The sequence below is a fragment of the Lithobates pipiens genome, unplaced genomic scaffold (assembly GCF_037356315.1).
Source record: "Lithobates pipiens isolate NorthernLeopardFrog02 unplaced genomic scaffold, aLitPip1_a1.2 Scaffold_19, whole genome shotgun sequence".
In the NCBI taxonomy this organism is placed as follows: Eukaryota; Metazoa; Chordata; class Amphibia; order Anura; family Ranidae; genus Lithobates; species Lithobates pipiens.
In genome coordinates, this window is record NW_027507764.1 from 339,020,579 (window position 1) to 339,044,004 (window position 23,426).

The window sequence follows — 23,426 nt, forward strand, 5'->3', positions numbered from 1 at the left end:
ACTCCTAAGTCTACTAACAATATTCTCTACTAGTAGATAATCATTTTTAAAGGAACATTTTAATTAGCTGCCATATTTGTGACTTACACAGTGCCTGCTCTATTTATTTGTATGGCAGTTCCCCTGAAATAAGTTAAACTGCAAACATCAGTAGGATTATATAATTGCATGTTCGTTAAAATGACAAATGGTAACATTTCTCAGGGGATCAAACAGAAAAACCTGAAATGGCAAATTAATGATTTTGGAATTAAAGGATAGCTGTACTTTCTATGATTTTAAAACCAAGTGAAACCTTGAGGTTTCCGCTACATGGTTTTTACACTTATAAGGCCTTGTGTACACTAGACGTTTTCTAAACTCTCCTAGAAGCCTTCCCCCTGGCCTCAGCATTTTTGGGGGAAAAAAAATCATCTAAAGCTTGTAAAAGTGTGTAACACGTTTAGCCGTGTATACCTACCTGCATCAATCATTTGGGCATTAATTAATTTCATTGGCCAGAATAAAAAAAATGATTCTGGCCATTGAAATTAACGCCCATACATTTTATGCAGCACGTCAAGCGTTTTTCCAGCCAAAACTGTGCTACTTCTGGATGCACTGGCAGTGGGTTTTTCTTGCCTCTAAACTCTCCTGCCTCTAAAAGTGTATGGATGCATGGACACATACGCTAACATGCAAGGGAATTTTGAGGCAGAAAAAAAAAAACAGACGCCTCTAGGAGCAGCTGTAAAAACGTCCAGTGTGCATGAGGCCTAAAGCCTCGTACACACGAGCGGATTTTCAGCAAAGCGCCAGACTTTTGTCTGAAAGGAGTGTTCCAGGAACTTGTCTTGCATACTAACGGCCCACACAAATGTCGGTCAACAAACGCGAACGTAGTGATGTACTACGTGGAATTTCAGCTTTTGAGCGGCACTCTTTGGGCACCTTCTGCTAAAGTTGTGTTTGGTGAACATTCATTCCGAGCATGCGTGTTTGTACTTTAGACTTTTGTGTGATGGACTTGTGTACACACAATAGGAAAATCTGACAACAAACCATTGTTCGCCAAAAATTTATTAGCCTGCTAACCAACGTTTGATGATGGAAAGTTGGACAGCAATTGTCTGGCGCGTACTAATGGTCGGATTTTAGGCAAACAGTTTATCATACAATTCCCAGACAAAAATCCAATCGTGTGTACAAGGCTTAAGGCTCGGGTTCATGCTCGGGTGACCTGTCAGGTGACTTAGCCGCCTGACAGGTCGTACAAGTTGTACTCAATTCAGAGCAATGGAACCATTCTAATCAGAGTTTCTCCAACTTAGAAAAAGGTTCCTGTACTACTTGGGGTGGCTTCGGAGTGGCTTGCATTGACTTCTATTAAAGAAGTAGTTTGCAAGTCGCACTGTGCGGGGCGGCTTCAGATTCGGCTGACTTTGAATCCGCCCTAGTGTGAACCCGAGGCTTAACAATATGGTTAAGCAGCTTTCACATTTTTGTTAAATTAATATTATACTGGCCATACACAGCAGCGGGAACTCAGCAGGAACCGGCCAAGATTCGAAATGTTAATGGGCAGGCTGAATGTACCAAGTTGATCAATCGGTGGAAATTTGGAAAGTTATCTGTTTAACTAGTTGCTGACCGCCGGCCGTCCAATGACGGCCAGGCGGCGCACCTATTGTGGCGGGAGGCCGTCATATGACGGCCTCCCGTTTAAACAGGGAATGCACGCGATCGTGCGCGCGCACCCCTGTTTCTTCGGTGGCTGCATGTCACGGAGACACCGCTCGCCACCGAAGGGGGTGAACAGCCATTAGTTATGGCTGTTTACCACGTGATCGGCCGTGATGAAGTCACGGCCGATCACAGATGGTCACACCCCGACTGTGCATGTCAGTGGCGGCGTATTCCCCGGGAACACTGCTCGTCACCGATGCTGGTAAACAGCCATTGGCCGGCTGTTTACCCACGTGATCGGCTGTGATCCTTTCACAGCCGATCACTAAAATGTAAACAAACCGTGGTAACGAGATGTTACCGGGTTCTCCTCCTCACACACCGATCGTGTGTGAGGAGGAGATTGCGGTAACATCTCGTTACCGCCTACAGTACACATCAAGCACACTGATTGCCCCCCCCCCCCCCAATAAAGAGGACCTGTCACCACCCCTCATAGTACCTGTCACAGCCCATCAGAGTACCTGTCAGCCCATCTGAGTACCCGAGTACCTGTCACAGTTCATCTGAGTACCCGAGTACCTGTCGCAGTTCATCTGAGTACCCGAGTACCTGTCACGGCCCATCAGAGTACCCGAGTACCTGTCACGGCCCATCAGAGTACCCGAGTACCTGTCACGGCCCATCAGAGTACCCGAGTACCTGTCACGGTTCACCCCAGTACCCGAGTACCTGTCGCAGCCCATCTGAGTACCCGAGTACCTGTCACGGTTCATCTGAGTACCCGAGTACCTGTCCCAGTCCATCTGCGTACCCGAGTACCTATCACAGTTCATCTGCGTACCCGAGTACCTATCACAGTTCATCTGCGTACCCGAGTACCTTTCACAGTTCATCTGAGTACCTGTCACAGTTCATCTGAGTACCCGAGTACCTGTCACAGTCCATATGAGTACCTGTCACCGCCCTTCAGAGTACCCAAATACCAGTCACCAAGCCATCAGAGTACCCGAGTACCTGTCACCAGGCCATCAGAGTACCCGAGTACCTGTCACCAGGCCATCAGAGTACCCGAGTACCTGTCACCAGGCCATCAGAGTACCCGAGTACCTGTCACCAGGCCATCAGAGTACCCGAGTACCTGTCACCAGGCCATCAGAGTACCCGAGTACCTGTCACCAGGCCATCAGAGTACCCGAGTACCTGTCACCAGGCCATCAGAGTACCCGAGTACCTGTCACCAGGCCATCAGAGTACCCGAGTACCTGTCACCAGGCCATCAGAGTACCCGAGTACCTGTCACCAGCCCATCAGAGTACCCGAGTACCTGTCACCAGCCCATCAGAGTACCCGAGTACCTGTCACCAGCCCATCAGAGTACCCGAGTACCTGTCACCAGCCCATCAGAGTACCCGAGTACCTGTCACCAGCCCATCAGAGTACCCGAGTACCTGTCACCAGCCCATCAGAGTACCCGAGTACCTGTCACCAGCCCATCAGAGTACCCGAGTACCTATCTCCAGCCCATCAGAGTACCCGAGTACCTATTTGCAGCCCATGTCTCATAGAATATACGTTGGGGTGTTTGCTTTCCAAAATGGGGTCATTTTGTGGGTAATTTCACTGTCCTGGTGGTACAGGACCTTCAAAAGAGATGTGTCATTTATGCTCCTAGAACGCCTGAACGTACTACTTCAATGTTCGGCTTCTCTATGTGACCAGGCTGTGTAAAAGTCCTACACATGTGGTATCGCCATACTCGGGAGGAGTAGCAGAATGTATTTTGGGGTGTCATTTTTGCTATATACATGCTTTTTGTTAGAAATATCTTATAAATTGACAATTTTGTGTAAAAAAAAAAAAATGAGTTTTAATTTTTTTCCACATATTCCAAAAACTTCTGGAAAAAAAAATTAACCGTTCAAAAGACTCATTATGCCTCACAGATTATACGTTGGGGTGTTTGCTTTCCAAAATGGGGTCATTTTATGGGTAATTCCATTGTCCTGGTACTCCAGGGCCTTCAAAAATGTAATAGGTGGTTGAGAAATGAGATGCGTCATTTTTGCTCGTAGAACGTCTGAAGGTACTACATCAATGTTGGTGCTCTGTATGTGGCCATGCTGTGTAAAAGCCTCACACATGTGGTATCGCCGTACTCGGGAAGAGTAGCATAATGTATTTTGGGGTGTAATTTGTTGTATGCATATGCTGTGTGTGAGAAATAACCTGATAATATGACCATTTTGTAAAAAAAAATAATAATAAAAAAAAAAACTTCATTTTGCAAAGAATTGTGGGAAAAAATGACAACTTAAAAAAACTCACCATGCTACTTACTTAATACCTTGGAATGTCTACTTTGTAAAAAGGGGTCATTTGGGGGGTATTTGTACTTTCCTGACTTGTTAGTGTCTCAAGAAATGAGGTACACCTGATGTACTGAAGGCCTGATCAGATGTGATCAATTTTCAGCGATTGGCACCATAGTTTGTAGACTCTATAACTTTCACAAAGACCAAATAATATACACTAATGTGGGTTATTTTTACCAAAGATAGGTAACAGTATAAATTTTGGCCAAAATTTATGAAGAAAAGTTAATAATTAGCAAAAATTTATGACAGAAACAAAGAAAAAGGCATTTTTTTTCACAAAATTTACATTTTATTTTATTTATAGCACAAAAAATAAAAAACCCACTAGTGATTAAATACCACTAAAAGAAAGCTCTATTTGTGTGGAAAAAAGGACGCAAGTTTCATATGGGTACAGTGTTGGATGACTGAGTAAAATTGGTCTGGTCAGGAAGGGGGTGTAAGTGCACTGTATTGATGTGGTTAAAGTTCATAGTAAATAATGTATAGTGTAAAGTCAACATTTCTTTCTCTCTTTCTGTGTTAAAATAGTGAAGAGTAAAAGTAGTACTATAAAACAGAAGTCTCACAAGAATTCCAAAAGATCCCAAAATCGAATTATTAGCCATTACACTTGAAATTAAATACGGACAAATGGCACAATGAACATGAAAATACATCTACACTTTGGTAATAGAAGTTTTGTTTGTGTCCATCAAAGTAAACCTTTTTAACTACTTGACCCTTTTCTGGCACTTTCACAATCCATTTTTTTTTTTTTTTTTTTTTTTGCTAGATCATTTATTTGAACCCCCAAACATATTTTTTTTTTTTTTTTAAAGTAGAGGCCCTAGAGAATATATTGGTGGGTTTTGCAATTTTTTTTTATGTCACACAGTATTTGTGCAGCAGTCTTTCAAACGCAATGTTTTTGGAACAGATACACTTTTTTGAATTTTGATGCTAAAAAACACAATGCATAAACCAATTTTTTTTAGTAAAATATAAAAGATCATGTTACATTAATTAGATACCAAATGCCATGCCTTAGAATTGCGCACGCCCATGCAGCGGCGATAAACAACGTGACTTTTACTATCGATAGGCCACACTTTAAAAGCCTTTACAGGTTACTACTTTAGATTTACACAGGAGGTCTGGTGCTAGATCTACTGTCCATGATCTGACGTTTGCGGTGATCCCGTACATGTGTGGAATGATTGCTGTTTGCGTGCATGCCAGACCAAAGCATGCTCATGTGATCGCTGAATTAATTCATAACAGCTGTGTTGACTAAGTTGTGATTGGCCCTCAGCTATCACATGGTACCTGGGCCAGTCACAGCACCCTGTATCATGTGATTAGCTATAGCAAATAACAGACCACTAGTGATCACAGCTGTCATGTATGGTTAACCCATTCATGGCCGTTGCAAGCTACTAATGATTTTCATTGTATTAGCAAACAAAGTGTTATAGAAATAAAAAATGAAAACCTGATCGCTAAGGTGACACTGACTACTCTGATAAAAGTATTTACAAACAAATATAGTAACTTTTTTTTTTTTTTTTTAAATAAACATAAAATGTTTAAGGAAATTAATAAAAATTATATTTTTTTGCTTTTTTTTTTTTTTTTTTGCATTCTGTTACCAGTAAGTGTCCTTGATCAACACATCAGTCATATGATGACACTGTACTGAACTGGTGACAATTTTTTTTTAAAACAACATTTTATTCAATTGCTTTGTTTTCAAAAAAGTTGTAACAAAAAATGACAACTTAAAAAAACTTGCCATGCCTCTTACTAAATGCCTCAAACTGTCTACTTTTCAAAAGGGGTTATTTTGGGGATATTTGGACTGTCCTAACATTTTTGGCCCTCAAGAATTGAGATGGGCCATCAGTACGTTAGAACTGATCAATTTTCAGATATATACCATAGCTTGTACACGCTATAACTTTTACACAAACCAATTAATATACACTTATTGGGATTGGGATTTTTTTTTTACCAAAGACCTGTAGAAAAATACATTTTGGCCTAAATTTATGATGACATTTTATTGGTTATGTTTTATGACAGAAAGTAAAAATTATTGGTCATTTTTTTTTTTCAAAATGTATGGTCTTTTTTCATTTATATAGCAAAAGATAAAAACCCAGTGGTGATCAAATACCACCAAAAGAAATCTCTATTTGTGAAGAATTTGTGTGAAAAAAAAATGATAAAAATATAATTTATGTACAGTGTGACATGACTGCGAGATTACCAATTAAAGTAACGCAGTGCTGAATAGAAAAAAATGACCTGGTCATGAAGGGGGTAAAACCTTCCGGAGCTGAAGTGGTTAAAGCTGATCATAAATACATCAATTGTCAGTCAATCCATCGGGAATCACACATTCAATCTTTAACCACTTTAGCCCCAGAAGGATTTGCCCCCTTCCTGACGAGGCCATTTTTTGCAATACGGCACTGCGTCACTTTAACTGAGAATTGCGCGGCCCTGCAGACATTGTACCCAAACAAAATTTATGTCCTTTTTTCCCCAGACATAGAGCTTTCTTTTTTGGTATTTGATCACCTCTGCAGTTTTTATTTTTTGCGCTATAAACAAAAAAAGAGAGTAAATTTTGAAAAAAAAACACAATATTTTGTAGTTTTTGCTACAATAAATATCCCATTTTTTTTTTCCTCAGTTTAGGCCGATATGTATTCTTCTACATATTTTTGGTAAAAAAAATCACAAGAAGTGTATATTGATTTGTGCCAAAGTTATAATGTCTACAAAATAGGGAATGGATTTATGACATTTTTATTATTTTTTCTTCTACTAGTAATGGCAGCAATCTGCGATTTTTATCAGGACTGCAACATTGCGGCGGACAGATCAGACACTTTAGACACTATATTGGGAACATTGACATTTATACAAAGATCAGAGTTAAAAATAGCCATTGTTTACTGTATAAATGTCACTGGCAGGGAAGGGGTTAACACTAGGGGGCGATCAGGGGGTTAACTTTGTTCCCTAGGCGTGTTCTAACTGTAGGGGGGATGGTGAATAGGGCAGGAGAGAGATCGGTGTTCCTACTTAGTAAGAACACACGATCTGTCTCCTCTCCCCTGAGAGAACCAGGATTTGTGTGTTTACGCAGATCCCAGTTATCACTCTGTCACGAGCGATCGCGGGTGCCCAACGGTCATTGCGCCCACAGGGCAAGCGCATTAGCTCCGAGACACGCCGTGCACGCACCTGCTGTGACATCTTAAAGGAGCGACGTACAGCTACGGCGATTTGCGCAGCCGTGCCAACCTGCTGCAGTATAACTGTGGTAGCTGGTCGGCTAGTGGTTAAATACTTTCACCTAGGACTTATAGGTTTCTAAGTGAAAAATGTGCCAATCGTGTGCAAAATCATTAATAGACTATCTGTGTGATTTATATGTGCATTCTTAGGCATTTATAGTGTGTATTTGTTTCTTTTTAAAATCTAAGAAGGTAAAAAAAATAAGTAAATAAAGCACCGCAATGCAACACAACAGTGTGAACTAGTCCCACTGCAAAGGCTTTTAAAATTGCCCCCAAATGCATCTGGTGTGAACGGGCCCTTGTAGTTTTCCTTTTTAATTTATTGTACCAAATTGTGGGTAGATGGCCTCTTAAAAATGATTCAACTATCCTTATGCCTGATTTTTGGATTGGAGTCTTCTGATTGCAGGTACTGAGCAGTTGTTATATCTGTTGGCATGACATAAATTGGGCCTAAAATAAAACCGTTGGCCCTTTTTTTTTTATTTATGTTTTTTACACAGCTGCCAATAGTGCAAACTTTTAGGGATAAAAGGGGACACGGCCTCTTCAAAACTGAATTTGTCTTGATAGGTTAGGATGTTTTCTGGTGGTTCTCACCTGGAAAGTATGGGCTTGGTCACTAATATAGCGCACATCATAGCTCCCCCCTTTTTGTACTTTGTATGACTTTAACCTAAGCTTGCTGAATGGGAATATGTTTCATGTTAGTGCTGTAATGCACAAATGTTTGTCATTATCTCTTGTGTTGATATGCAGTTTATGTAGTTATTTTTCTTTTGTTGAACACTTTGTATGTGATTGATGTATGTGATGACATAGAAAGCTAATGTTTAGAAAAAATATACTTTGTATATCTAGATAAAGCCGAAATTTGTGGTGCGTCCTATTTTCTAGCATCTAGGCTTGTATCAAACTGGTAAAATAAAAAATATGGGAGTCTCATAATTCATGTTATGGATGTGATACCTCATTACATTTTATTGATGCATGTAGGGAAGCATAGTGCATGTTGGGTAGCTTGAAATGTGGTAAAATTTATTCGATGCAAGGCAGCGCTTAAGATGAAATTTGCTTTGAATCTAGGAGCCAGCTAAAAAAAAAGCATTTTTTTAAACTAACAAAGCTTTATTTTCAACAAAAAAAACCCCTGTTATGTGAGTTGACAAAAGCTCAGGTGCCAGGATGCGATTTCTAGTGGCCATAGTGACCTGGCAGCTAGGATTTGTCGAGCCCTGATGTTAAGCTCGATTCACAACTACGCATTTTTTATTGCTTTTTGTAGAAACTCACTACAGTCCATATAACATGGTATCCTATGCAAATTTGGAAAGTGTCAGGGACTTATTTAAAGGCAAAACGGTGCATTTTTGATACAATAGAGTTGTGTTTTTACTGCATTTGCATTTTTCAATTCACCTAACAGATTGGCCAAACAATAAAAAAAAGAGCATGAACAATTCAAAATACATGTGAAAAAATTGCCAAAAACACGCGTGCAAAATGCACTGCAAAAAATCACTGCAGAAACGCATCAAAAGCAAACTGCGTAGGTGTGAACCAAGTCTTATAAACAGAATAAAGCCCCCTTCAGAATGTATTTAAATCTCGACGACTTGGCAGAAATTTTGCCTAGAAGCTAGAGCTGCATGGTTAATTGTTAAAAAATCGTGATCTCGATTCAACCCGCCTCATGATCTTAATCCAGCACTTCCCCGATTCATGTTAAACAAATGTAGAGCCATGCAGAGCTGTCAAAAGAAAAACAAAAACTCAGCCAGCAAATGTTTATCACCAGCGATAAAGAGAAACAAAGTATCTCTTGGTTCTTGTAGATCACAGGAAGGAACTTTGGACTGTAAATGAGGTCAGTTTAACCACTTACAGACTAAACCTTTTTTTGACACATGTTGCTTACAAGTTAAAATTAGTAGTTTTTTGCTAGAAAATAATTTAGAACTGTCAAACATTATATATAAATTTTTTAGTAGAGACCCTAGAGAATAAATTGGCACTCGTTGCAATATTTTGTGTCACACTGTATTTGCGCAGCAGTCTTTCAAAAGCAATTTTTGGGGAAAAAAATGTATTTCAATTAATTAAAAAAAACTAAATGGTAAAGTTTGCCCAATTTTTAATTTTTTTGTATAATGTGAAAGATGATGTTACGCCGAGAATCGTGATCTTTATTCTAAGCAACAAAAAAAAAATTTATTTTCATTTTATCCAGAAATCTGCAGCTCTACTAGAAGCTATTGCAAACTGAGACAGGGCCCTCAACACTAGTATGTGCTTGAGGGAGTTTTTTTTTTTGTCTTTTTAATTGTAACATTAATCTGGTCACTAATATGTTTAGAAGAAGCATGATTTATACTTGTGCTCTTCTGCATATATCTGGGGTGCTTGGCAGGTCAGTAGTGGCCACTGTTGAGCACCCCCAACCACACAAGATCGGCTAAACAGATTTGCAGGTAGTACAGATTATCTCTGTGCATTACACCTAAATCCTACCTAAACAGCAGTTCATAATAAATATCCAGCTTAGCCCAATGCTTATTTTTCCATTTACTGGTCAGTAAATGGTGACTGTAACTACCTAAAGACAAACCGTAAGGCTTCACAGATGGTGATCTTCTGATTTTCCAAGGTCCCTTTAGGTTTAAAATCTGATATCTTGAAGCTATGCTTTGCCCATGCAGGTACCACTGAGGCATCAGCACTACCCCACAAGGGTGAGCAGAGAATCCTCAGATCCAACTGGGAGCTCAGGGGTTCCTCTTCTCACTCCCTTCAACAAATGCAGGCGGTGGCCGCGGGGTAAAGGGAATGTAATTATATGCTACTGCTGGGGCTGGCTTTAACGTCAACCTCTTGTTTGCTTAACTATGACCACATTTTATCAGATGCTGCTTTGCCTGCATCCCTAAACACTTTTCTTCAATAAATATTTATATAAAAATGTCAAACCTTTTCCATAAGTAGAATTAAGTACATCCAAAAAATGTAATAACAAAAGACGAGCATGACAAATGTGCACCTTTTTATTCTACTGGACCTCTATTACAATGTATGCCCTAAATACTTTATGTACGCAGCAGGCTATAAAGCTTTTCAATATTAAATAATATCCTAAAGAACAGTAGTAGTTTTAATTTAAAGCTGAACATCAGTGAATAAAATATTACTCTCATGTAACGTGTGGATGAGTCCTTGACGTCCTTCTGGAAATCATTAAGGCTGCATTCACGTCTGAGCGTTTCAAAGTCACACATTTTTACCACGTTTTTACCCCAATTTTGTTCAGGTTGCCAATGTAAAAGGCAGAAAAACACCTGTAATCTGCCCCAAAGAAGTGCATGTTCTTTTTTGAGCTTAGGGCATTTTTCAGATGTTATGCTTCAGGTGACAAAACTCTCAGGTGAATTGAAATGAATGGGATTTTGTGTGTTGGGAGTTTTTCAGGCATTTTTGCATTTTCGTTTTTATGAGCTGAAAGTGCTCAGGTGTGAATGCAGCCTAGAAGAAAAAGGCTGAAGTGTAACTCCAACCAAAACTTTTATTTATGTTGTATTTGGATAGAGTGGGTGAATACAGTGCCTTGAAAAAGTATTCATACCCCTTGAAATTTTAAACATTTTGTCCTGTTAGAACCAAAAACATAAACGTAATTTATTAATTAATATAATTTATTATTAATTATTATTAATTAACATAATTTATATTAATTCTAATTATATTATATTAAAATATAATTTAATTGTGAATTGGAAGGAAAATGATAAATGGTTTTCACTTAATATGTGAAAAGTGTGGCATGCATTTGTATTCAGCCCCCTTTACTCTGTTACCCCTATCTAAAATGTAGTCGAACCAATTGCCTTCAGATGTCACATAATTAGTAAATATAGTCCACCTGTGTATAATTTATTCTCAGTATAAATTAAGCTGTTCCGTGAAGCCCTCAGAGGTTTTTTAGAGAACCTTGGTAAACAAACCGCATCGTGAAGGTCAAGGAACACACCAGACAGGTCAGGGATAAAGTTTAAAGCTTAGGGTTAGGTCATAAAAAAATATCCCAAGCTTTGGACATCTCACAGAGCATTGTTCAATCCATCTGAAAAATGGATCGAGTATGGCACTACTGCAAACCTACCAAGACATGGCTGTCCACCTAAACTGACAGGCCAGGCAAGAACAACATTAATTGGAGAAGCATCCAAGAGGCCCATAGTAACTCTGGAAGAGCTACAGAGATCCACATCCTCAGGTGGGAGAATCTGTCCACATGACAATTATTAGTTGTGCTCTCCACAAATCTGGCCTTTATGGAAGTGTGGCAAGAAGAAAGCCATTGTTGAAAGAAAGCCATAAGAAGTCCCTTTTTGTAGTTTTTTTGAGTAGCCATGTGGAGGACACCGTAAACACGTGGAAGAAGGTGCTCTGGTCAGATGAGACCAAAATTTTACATTTTAGCCTAAAAGCAAAACACTATGTGTGGTGGAAAACTAACAATACACATCACCCTGAACACACCATTCCCACTGTGAAACATGGTGGTGGCAGCATCATGTTGTGGGGATGCTTTTCTTCAGCAGGGACAGGTAAGCTGGTCAGACTTGATGGGAAGATGGATGGAGCCAAATACAGGGCAATCTTAGAAGAAAACCTGTTAGTCTGCAAAAGACTTAAAACTGGGGAGGAAGCTCACCTTCCAGCAGGACAATGACCCTAAACATACAGGCAGAGCTACAATGGAATGGTTTAGATCAAAGCAAATTCATGTGTTAGCATGGCCCAGTGAAAGTCCAGCCTTAAATCCAATTGAGAATCTGTGAAACTTGCTGTTCACAGACGCTCTCCATCCAATCTGACAGAACTTGAGCTATTTTGCAAAGAAGAATGGGCAAAAATGTCACTTTCTAGATGTGCAAAGCTGTTAGAGACATACCCAAAAAGACTTGCAGCTGTAATTGCAGCGAAAGGGGGTTCTACAAAGTATTGACTCGGGGGGCTGAATAAAAATCCATGCCACACTTTTCACATATTTATTTGTGTAAAATGTTAACAACCATTTATCATTTTCCTTACACTTCACAATTATGCCCCTTTGTGTTGGTATATCACATAAAATCCCAATAAAATACATTAACGTTTTTGGTTGTAATGGCAACAAATGAATACTTTTTCAAGACACTGTATAATCTCTGTCAAATTTTTATATCTCAATCCGTGAAATTACCCGCAGTTCCTGTCCCTTGAGGCAAAGTAAGTAATGAGTGGAAATCTCCCCAAGTGCGGAGAAATTCTACCTTTGACATTTGTCACTGTAACAAGTGCCCCACAACTTTATTACCTACTACTATTCCAGTGGCAAGTGTAATATTTTGCGTTTTGCCTCACTTTCTGTCCCAGTGATGGTGATCACCAGAACAAATACTGAAGATACATTTTTGCAAAAGGGACACAAAGTAGTAACAGTGGACACAAAAAACAGTAACCCGACAAAGACTGTAACCCGTTACAACTCTATCCAAATCTGAAAAATAAATCTGAAAAAAAGTTTTACTTTTATCATACCAGTACAGAACTCAAAGTGATCATAAAGCTTTTTTTTTTTGTTTTGTTTTTTAAATATTAGAAACATGTCATACTTACCTCCACTGTGCTGCTCGTTTTGCACAGTGTGGCCCTGATTCTCCTCACCTGGGATCCCCTGGCGGCGATATCAGCTCCTCCGCTCATGGTATAACCCACTAGGAGAAGCACTCTCCCAGGGGGTTACCTTGTGGGCACACTCCCGAGTCCAGCATTTGCATCCATAGATACAGAATGTAGGACTCAGCCCCTGCGTCCGCGTCATTGGATTTGATTGACAGCAGCGGGAGCCAATGGCTGCGCTGCTATCAGTCTATCCAACCAAGAGCCAAGAACCCCAGGCAGAGAGGTCCATCGCATCTCTGCCAAGGAATCGAGGGGGCTCTGGTGAGTAAAATGGGGGGTTGGGGGGCCAGTTACTGTCAGAAGTTTTTATACCTTAATGCATTGGATGCATTAAGGTGAAAAAACACGAGGGTTTACAACCCCTTTAAAGTAAAAAAAGAAATTGATCTTTTTTTTTTAATTCTTTATTGTGGAACAACCACTTTTTTCTAGAGCTTTTCCGAAAATTCAGAAATTCTTGCTTTGCTGTTTAGAACCATTCTAAATCATTATTTCATCTTTATTTATAAATTGCATTTTTCGGGAAACTTTGGGCTTGATATTTTAATGTAAGGTTGCTTAGGTAGAAATGGTATAAGGGTTGCTGTTGTGAACCGTTAAATGGGACTTGTGTACATTTTCTGATGACCATTTATTTTCCAGCAATCCATCAAAAATTAGAAGCGGATGGTACGGAAAAAGTGGAAGGTTCAATGACGCAAAAATTGGAAAAGGTTCTGAAAAGTAAGTTTTATATTCCCTTAAAAACATCTATTAACAGCTAAACGGCTTGCTTTCATTCCACTCCTGCTAACGCGATCACACTTATTTCCAAATCTAAATTCACTTAGTACCCAGTGACTCAAACTCATTATGCAAAGAAAATGTAAGATTTGGTGATGGAGTTTCTGACTTTTCTTCCGTTTCCTAAAATTTTAAATAAACTCGGAGGCTACTGTTTTTTAATTATTTTGAAATAAAATATACAGGAAAACAAAATCTTTATTGATTTAACTTGTTAGGATAATGAAGTGCTGCATTTTATACTACTCATCTTCAGTTTTCTCATTTTCTTTTTTAGTTATTTCGGTCTTACATTTGTTTAATTATTCTGCATAACACTAGTTACAATGAATGTATTTGAAAATGTAGGGTCTTCTAAAATGATTTTTGTTGTGTGTTTAAAACGTATCTCCAGTTAGTCAGCCTAATATAAGAAGAATTTTACATCTGTCATTTAATATGGATGAGCAAATCTGGAACTTTTGCTTTTTGGAAATTTCAACAAAATCCAGAACTTTTTGGTGATATTTCATCAGATGCAAAAGAGTCCATAAGAGTGGCAAAACTAAAGCACAACTTTGGGTGCTGGGTTCTCTCATTGTGTGCATATTATGTGATTTTTTTATTTTATTGTATTCTTACCCTTTCTAGATGTATTCAGGGTGGCCACATGAAGTGCAGGGTCCTCCTAGTCCTTAGACCTTCTCCCAGTGGTAGGCAGATCTTGATGATGCTAAGAGCGGTGCTGAGGTCATCATGTCAACACTGCTTTCTGCATCAATACAATGTGAGTGCTGTGATTATGCCCCCTCCAGGCAGCAGGTCCATGACACCCTGCACTCACAGTATGTGGCAAAAGGTGTCTTCGGTCAGTGTTCATAGAGGAGGTATTTATTGCAACCAGATACTTTTCTTTGTCGGGGACATTTAAAAAATATCCCTTAATTGGGCTTTAAGGTTGTTTGTGGTGTGTTTTATAGAGTTGTAAATGTCCCCCAAGGGTTAAACATTCATCATATTTTCTTTTGCCTGCCTAGGCACAAGGAAATGAGGAAGCGCTCATATGGTCCTAAAAGACATGCATCATTCTTATGGTTTGCTTGCCCAAAGCAAATACACAGAAAAAGAAGGCAAAAAAGCATTGCCACAGTGATGCACTTTAGTGACTAACTTAAAATATAAAATAAATGGAAGTTTTTGGAACACTGAGCTTAATATTTTACATTTCTAACCGATTTTGAACCGATCCGCGACTGCTGCCCCTCTCTGCTAATCTCTTTACTGGCTTCCCCTACCCCACCATGTAAAATTCAAAAATGCTAACCACAACATACAAGGCCATCCACAGTATCGCCCTCAGGTACATCACCAAGTTCATCTGCAGATATTGCCAAAATCATCCCCTCTGCTCCTCCCAGGACCTCCTGCTCTCTAGCTCCCTTGTTACCTCCTCTCAAGCTTGCCTTCGGGACTTCTCCAGAGCCTCTCCCATCCTCTGGAACTCCCTGCCCTGGTATATCCGATAAGCCCATAACCTGTCCACCTTTAGGAGATCCCTGAAAACTCACTTATTCAGGGAAGCCTATCCCACACCCACCTAACAACTGTCCCCGAGCCACCCCATCAAATCATTGCCGGATCTATTACCTTTTGAACCACCACCCCTTCCCTTTTAGAATGCAAGCTGTACGAGCAGGGCCCTCCTGTATTGAACTGTAATGTAACTGTGCTGTCCCCCCTCTACATTGTAAAGTGCTGCGTAAACTGTTGGCGCTGTATAAATCGTGTATAATGATAATCATTTATGAAAGAAGATAGTCAGAAGTGCCTTGCCCAAACCAACATTTATGGGCATATTTTTGTGCAGACAAGGAAGAGAGATGTGCACACATCAAATGCCACGATCAAAGCTATTAAGGTGCTATCACATGCTTGTTAAATTCTCTTGCCCATTATCAATTGTGTATATGGTTTTGTGCACAAATTCCCTCCCCCCTTCTTCTTTAGCATCACCTACATTTGGGGGAGTAACAAACTGCACACAAGATTGAACTGCCACTGGTTTAAATAGCATGAAAATCAATGTAACACTCCAGTTGAAGAGCACCTCATACTGTACAGGCCACAGCAAATAACATGATATACTGAACAGAAATTTCATAACCAAGTATTATTAATATTAAAAATATTCAGTACTTTGCTAGGGCATAACATAAGGGCAATATGTATGGCACCTTGGGTAAACTACCTGATTTGTAGTACATCTTGACGTTAAACCTTTTAACTTTTCACATTGCTATGCTAGTAAATGATGACCTGAATCTTGTCAGTTTGTAGTTCAACTTATTTTCACATCAGCTTTTTATTATTCTATTTACTATTTATCTAAATGTAATAGGCTCAATTCACAATACTAACATACCTTCTTTTTAAAGACGGTAATTATTTTCAAGGTAAAGCCAATCGATTGAAAATGTATGTTCATATGGCCGAAAATAAACATGCCTAAGCTTTGTGAATTATGCTAATTGGTCAGAATCTGTATATACTTTTTGTACTCTGTACATTCATTTCTCATCTGTCAGCATGTACAAAAGAGGAACCTAGAGTACTTGAAAGCAGGGTTTTTTTTTTTATTGTTTTTAGTTTTCCACTTTAAAGCATAAGTTCACCCTTCCAGAAAATAATAATAAAGCACATATTTTTTTCCAGACAAAAATGTGCATTTATTATTTTTAACTGCAGGAGCCTGGACATCTTTGCTCCCTTGATCAGTGGGGCAATGTCAGGCTTCTTCAGACTGTACTGTACTGTAATGTTCTGCCTGAACCGTCATACAGGCTGCCTGTTTGGAAGCTGCAAGGCTTATGAATGAATTATGAGAGCCCTCGCAGTTCATTCAGTACAAGCCATCGGTTGCGGTTGCTGATGGGTACTTGTAGTTTATTTGGTCACAGAAAACTATGAATGAATGATGTGGCTGTGTAGGCAGAGCCCATCACAGGCTCGCTCTAATCAAATTGTGACAGCTGGTGCTGGTACAGGATTCCCCACCCGCTGTCATACTGATAGTGGGATCGGGGGGAGTTGTGGCAGTTGAGGCAACATGTTGCATGTTCCAAAAGTTCAACTTAGCCTTTAAGGTGGAATTGGGATGCACAGACATTGATGCTGCTCCTAATTTGACAGCCGTGCACACTGACGTCAGCGGGACTGCTTGCATCAACGTGTGGGTAAATCCACCCCTCACACGAGCTTATGCTGTAGTTTACCCTGTGAGAACAAGGCCTAAAATTTTCTCTTCAACCCGGCAAACAAAACTGCACTTTCTTGCACACTAGCCAGCCAGCTAAAAAAAAAGAAAAAAAGAAATGACAGTGTTCAGACATGTACTTTAAAAACACAGGTTTTAGCTTGAGTGTTTGCAAATGTATTACATGTAAAAGCCACACTCATAGAGGCCCCTTTGTATAGTGCAATCCTAAATCTAATGTACGAGAGTCTACATATTGGATCATACATTATATATCGCAGGTGATAAATTAAGGGCAGGTATGTCTGGAGGGAGTGCATTCCTTATTTAAGGTGAGGGAACACAGCAGAAGCCCAGTAGAGCTCAATGGCAGCTGAAAGCATCTACTGTATTTATTGGCGTATAACACTCACTGTTTTACCATGAAAATCGGTTGCAAATAGCGTGTGCGTGTTATACGGCAATACGAAATTTTTTTGTTTTTCCCTGAAACTTCCCTCTTAAAATGAATGCGCGTGTTATACACCTGTGCGTGTTATACGCCGATAAATACGGTAATGTGTCCCTGCGCCATATCCAGCAAGCTAAACAAAAAATGCCAACCGCACCGATTTATAGCTAGCGTTTAGAGCAAGGTGCATCTGGAATGGCTTTGTACACAGCTGCCTGGAGTGGCAGGCACCTACCTACCATAATACTTCTCTTTTGGCAAACTCCTGTATGTGCAGCCTTTTATCTTCTAGCTGATTTTCACTCGGAGCATCCCCAGTCATCCAGAGGAGAATGACTACATCACTTATTTTCTTTCTTTTTAGTTTTAGATAAATTGGGAGTAGTTAGAAGCTCTGTTGGATTTTTATTGCAATCTATATCTTCACTGGTGTTTTTGTAGTCTCAGTTGCTCCCCCTATTGACCACACAAGAAGTAAGTGGAATCCAGAGGTACAGATTCTGATCAAATAAAAAAAAAGGCAGAAGTTGTAACCCCTGCCCTGCTAAACAGGGCCTTCCTTGCCGTCTTTGCTCCAGTAGAAGGGATCATCCTTTTTTTTTATTTTTTATTATTGTGACCCCAAAGTACTTGAACGTAAATCATCCCACTGGCAATATAAGGTTTAACCCTTTCACTCTATTAAAAACTAAAACAAGAAAAAAATATTTGACTGGAGTGTGCCTTTAAATCTAATCTACTAATTGTATCAGTGGTGAGCATAACACACTCTTGTGCTTGAATAAGTTGAGCCTGTTACAAGAGCTGGTGTGGTTTGCTAGGCTGTTACTAAATGGCAGTAAGTGATAAATGGCATGCAGCTATTAAGTAAATGACTGTTGAGCATGTTGACAGCTGTAACATCTCTTGGTTTAATTGCTAGACGGTTGCGCATTTTCTGTGTGGTAAAAATTTCTGCTGTATTTTAGCACTTTCCGTACTTTATATTTCTAGTTGTTAGGTGAAACATTGGCTTCACACAAGTGAAAACTTTAGTTTTTACTTCAGAGCTGTAAAACTCCTGCAGTGTTTTAGTGTTATTTGTATTAAACAATTATTTTAGCTCAGCTGTGTTCAGATTCGCTGGGCCACCCACAGTGCTGAAGAGAGTATATGGCACGCAAGCCACCCAGAGAGGCTGATGTAATTTTTTTCATCTTTGCTTAAAGTATGGTCACTAGACCAGATAATGTAGAGACTTTCTGCTGGCAGTGATCAAAACGGTCCAAAATACTTCCAGTTTTTCATCTTATTTTCGTTTAGGTAAAGGAATAATTAGGACAATTTACGGGGAGTAAAAATCGGAGCTATTTACAAGTTGTATAAATGGCCTTTTATATATCGTCATCATAATAGCGCACTCGCAACCATAGAGGTAGTGTTTTTAAGACCAGAATGCCTCAGTTTTGGATATCCGTATTCATTGTCAGCGCTTCTTTTTCAAAAGCAAAATAAAAGTGTGTTCTTTAAAGCAGAACTTTATGCATGACAACTTGATAGAAAAAAAATAATGTTCTTTAGCAAGGAACATACATTTCACATGAATAATTATGCTACCAAAATTAGTATGTGCTGTAAATTGCCTCCAGCATTGTTCCTGTTTCTTCTCGCTAGGGGCTGCCATTTTGCTGAAGCCCAGAGCCCCTGAGCAATAGTAAAAGCTGAACTAAATCCATTGATTTAAGAATTTTAAAAAATAGTTATATTCCTGGAATGCCAAGATTGCTAACTGTCACATTTGCTTGTTTCCTCAACCAAACTGTCAAACCATCAAATGGCTGGTGTCCTAACTAATCAAGTGCAGCACCATGGCAGTTACTTATCAAACAGAAGCAGTGTCCTGTCTGTAAAGAATAGGAGGGTTTAATTCCACTTTAAGGCTGTCCGCAAATCGGCCTCTAAAAATTTGGCAGTGCCTACAAATGGAGAGCAACTGAGCATGATGAGACAGTGTATTACTGGGTTTTAAACAGTATAGGCACTTATTTTTAATGTTTTTTTTTTTTTTTTACATAACTATACCTGCAAAAGGGGCCAGCTTGAAGTGATCTAACAGGATCTTATTTTCTGACTAAAGTTTAACTTAAAAGAAGAACTCCTGGGGAATCTGGAGTCATTGCAAAACGGGGAGCCCTTGATACAGCACATCTATCAGTCTGTCCCCGCATGCAAGGGTGCTAGGGGGTAATCTTAAACTCTGAACTGTCCTTTCAGGCCCACATCCAATCCCAGTCCAAATCACGCCGCCTTAGCCTCCGCAACATTTCCAGAATACGCCCCTTTTTAACTAATGACACCATCAAGCTTCTTATTCACTCCCTGGTCATCTCTCGCCTCGACTACTGCAACTCCCTCCTCATTGGATTACCTTTACATAGACTATCCCCCCCTTCAGTCCATAATGAATGCCGCTGCCAGACTCATACAGCCATTCAGTGTCCTCCACCCCTCTCTGCCAATCCCTCCACTGGCTTCCACTCACCCAAGGAATAAAATTCAAAGTACTAACAATAATTTACAAAGCTATCCATAACTCTGCCCCTAGTTACATCACTAACCTAGTCCCGAAATACCAATCAAGACGCTCTCTTCGGTCATCCCAAGACCTCCTGCTCTCTAGCTCCCTTGTCACTTCCTCCCATGCTCGCCTCCAGGATTTCTCCAGAGCTTCTCCCATCCTTTGGAACTCCCTACCCCAATCTGTCCGACTGTCCCCTAATCTAGCCATCTTTAGGCGATCCCTGAAAACCCTTCTCTTCAAAGAAGCCTATCCTGCTTCTAACTAACACTGTTTTACTTCCTCCATCAGCTCATCTCCCCACAGCTATTACCTTTTGTATCAATTGACCCTTCCTTTTTAGATTGTAAGCTCTAATGAGCAGAGCCCTCTGATTCCTCTTGTACCAAATTGTAATGTAGCTGTAATGTCTGCCCTCATGTTATAAAGCGCTGTGCAAACTGTTGGCGCTATATAAAACCTGAATAATAATAATAATATCCCTCTGACACTCTTAAACTGTATCTAAAAGGAAAGCGTTGTTTCTGGTGTAGAGTACAGTGGTGTGGTTAACTGAAGTGTATTTTACTAAAGACATTTATAGCTGTGTAGTGGTGTGTTCTACTCCTAAAGTTAGGAATTCTTTGCATTACCATAGTTTTTGCTTTTTGTAATCAGGTGCAAGTACAACAGCAGATACACTGTTCCAAGAAGTACTTGGCAGGAAGGATAAAGCTGATTCCACTCGAAATGCACTTAATGTTCTCCAGCGATTCAAATTTTTGTTTAACCTTCCACTCAACATCGAAAAGAACATTCAGAAGGTGAGTCCACACAAATATTTTGGATACAGGTTAAGCTTTATCATGCACCTGTATTAAATCACAATGCCATCAACTAATTACACAGGCCAATAATGTATAATGGAGCCCTTGTTCACATCGATGCTACTTTGAAATCGCGCTACTTCACTTGAAGTAGCGCAATTTCAAAGTAGCAAGGTCAGCGCGATTTCAGGTGCTACTTGATTGACATCTGTGTGGCTTCATACAAAGATGTCTATTGAAGTCACACCTGAAATCAGCAAAAGTAGTGCAGTAACTACTTTTGCAAATCGGTGCAGTGCCGCAAAATCGGTGTTGCACCGATTTGAACAGTGCCATTGATATCAATAGGCTGCGAATGCTCCAGTGTGAACCTAGGCGGAAAGTTATTTGGGATGTGCCTTTTGCAGTTTATTAGAAAATTTGGGAGAATTTAGACTCCCTATGTTACTGAAATAGGAAAGAGGAGGTAATACTATGAAAATGGAGATTGGTAGGATAACGTCCTTCTTGCTGCATAACTGTTTTTGTGACCATATTAAACATTTTATTAAAACTTTTTTTTTTTTTTTTAAATGCCTTACTTTATTATGCATATTGTTGACTCCATTATGTTTTTTCATTCTCTTAGGGTGACTATGACGTTGTCAATAATGACTATGAAAAAGCAAAGTCCTTGTTTGGAAAGACTGAAGTTGAGGTTTTCAAAAAAGGTGAGAAATATAATTTGTATATGATTGATGATATAAAGCAAGCAGACCTGGCCAAAATGCCGTCTGCATGGAGTTTGCATTTTCTCCCTGTGCCTTTGTTGGTTTCCTATAGATAATCCAGTTTCCACCAACACTTCCACAACATTCTGTTTGGTTAATTGGCTTATGTATAAATTGGCTTTCGTATATGTGTGTATGCATGTAAGATAGGGATCATAGATTGAAAACTCTTTGAGGGCAGGAACTGATGTGAATGTACAGCATATAAAGCGCAGTACCATATCATTACCTGTAATACATTTACATGCGATAGATTTATTAAATTTTTTTCAAGAAACCATAATCACAATAAACATTCAAAGATTCTAATCCTTGTTACATGTTTTTACTTGACTCTTCTCTAACTAGTCTTGCAGAACTGAAACTTTAAAGTTGTCTGTAGCCTGAGTATACCTAGACTTATGTTTTTTGTTTTCTTTCAGTATATGCTGAAGTAGAGACCAGAATTGAAGCACTGAGGAAATTACTTTTGGATAAGCTGTTGGAAACGCCTTCCACTCTACACGACCAGAAACGCTATATCAGGTAAAAACCATTTGCTATGCCTTATCCTTCAGGTTCAGAAAAGCTTGGTACATATTAGATGCTGATCTTCCCTGCACAGAGCCCTGAAAGTAATTTTTTTATTTTTTTTATTTCAAACATGTCACGTAATTTGTCCCATAGCAAGCGGACCCATGCAGGCTCAATCCCTAGCTGCACTGTGTGCTTCTGTTGAAACGCACAGTATGCCTGCCCCCCCCCCACCCCAGCTCCCTCTTTACAGGCTTTGATTGACAGCAGCAGGAACCAATAGCTCCTGCTGATGAGTCCTGTGAGGAGGGACAGAGGGAGCTGTGCTGCTGCTCTCTGGCACAGCGCTGGATCAAGATCAGGTAAATATCCGGGGACAGTGTGGGGGCTAGGGGAGGAGCTGGTCACAGCAGTTTTTATTTTTTATTTTTTTTACCTTAATACATAAATACCTTCTCCCTCACTTTAAATCGCTTCCTTCTCCTGCCCAGGACTACGTGTCACATGAGGCATTGCTCCTCACACATTCACAAGTTCTCAGACACTTAGGGCCGGTTCACACTGCAGGTGAGGCGAGGCGACTCCGACTTGCCTCGCCGCGACCTGCCGCAGCCTCGGCGGCGACTTGCAAATGACTTCTGTATAGAAGTCAATGCAAGTCGCCCCGAGGTCGCCCAAAAGTAGTACAGGGACCTTTTTTCTGAGTCGGAGCGACTCGAGTCGCTCCTCTCAGAACGGTTCCATTGTACAGAACGGGGGCGACTTGCGAGGCGAGGCGAGTAGTGTCGCCTCGCATCGCCCGCTGTGTGAACCGGCTCTAACTAACATGTATGGACAGTGTACTGAGCTGTATGTGTGCTGCACTGTGTATACTGACTAGAGGTCGACCGATATGGGTTTTTCTCTGGCCAATGCCGATATTTAGAAATCGCGGCGGCCGATGGCCGATATATGATGCCGATTTTTTTTTTTTTTTATTTATCCCCCCCCCCCCCCCCCTTTTTTTCCCCCCTTCATCTCATAAAATCTAAGTTAGACACCTTTCACACTGGGCGTTTTTCAGGCGCTTTTGGGCTAAAAATAGTACCTGTAAATTTCCTTCAAAACGGCTCCCCTGCCTGAGTGCTTTCACAATGAGGAGATGCGCTGGCAGGACGTTAAAAAAAAAATCCTGCAAGCAGCATCTTTGGAGCGGTGCAATGCGATTTGGCAGCAGCGCTTCACAAGCGCATTTAAAGTGGAAGTAAACTCCCCTAT

General features: G+C 40.0%; 1 protein-coding gene across 1 annotated transcript in view; it reads left to right on the forward strand.

The window, feature by feature from the left end:
- The window catches only part of EXOC2 (exocyst complex component 2), a 316,653-nt gene that overhangs the window by 114,029 nt on the left and 179,198 nt on the right, over positions 1-23,426 (forward strand). The window contains exons 6-9 of the mRNA XM_077492106.1: positions 13,700-13,780; positions 20,738-20,883; positions 21,515-21,596; positions 22,079-22,181. Of these exons, the coding sequence (XP_077348232.1) occupies positions 13,700-13,780; positions 20,738-20,883; positions 21,515-21,596; positions 22,079-22,181 (412 nt within the window). The remainder of the gene's footprint in view (positions 1-13,699; positions 13,781-20,737; positions 20,884-21,514; positions 21,597-22,078; positions 22,182-23,426) is intronic.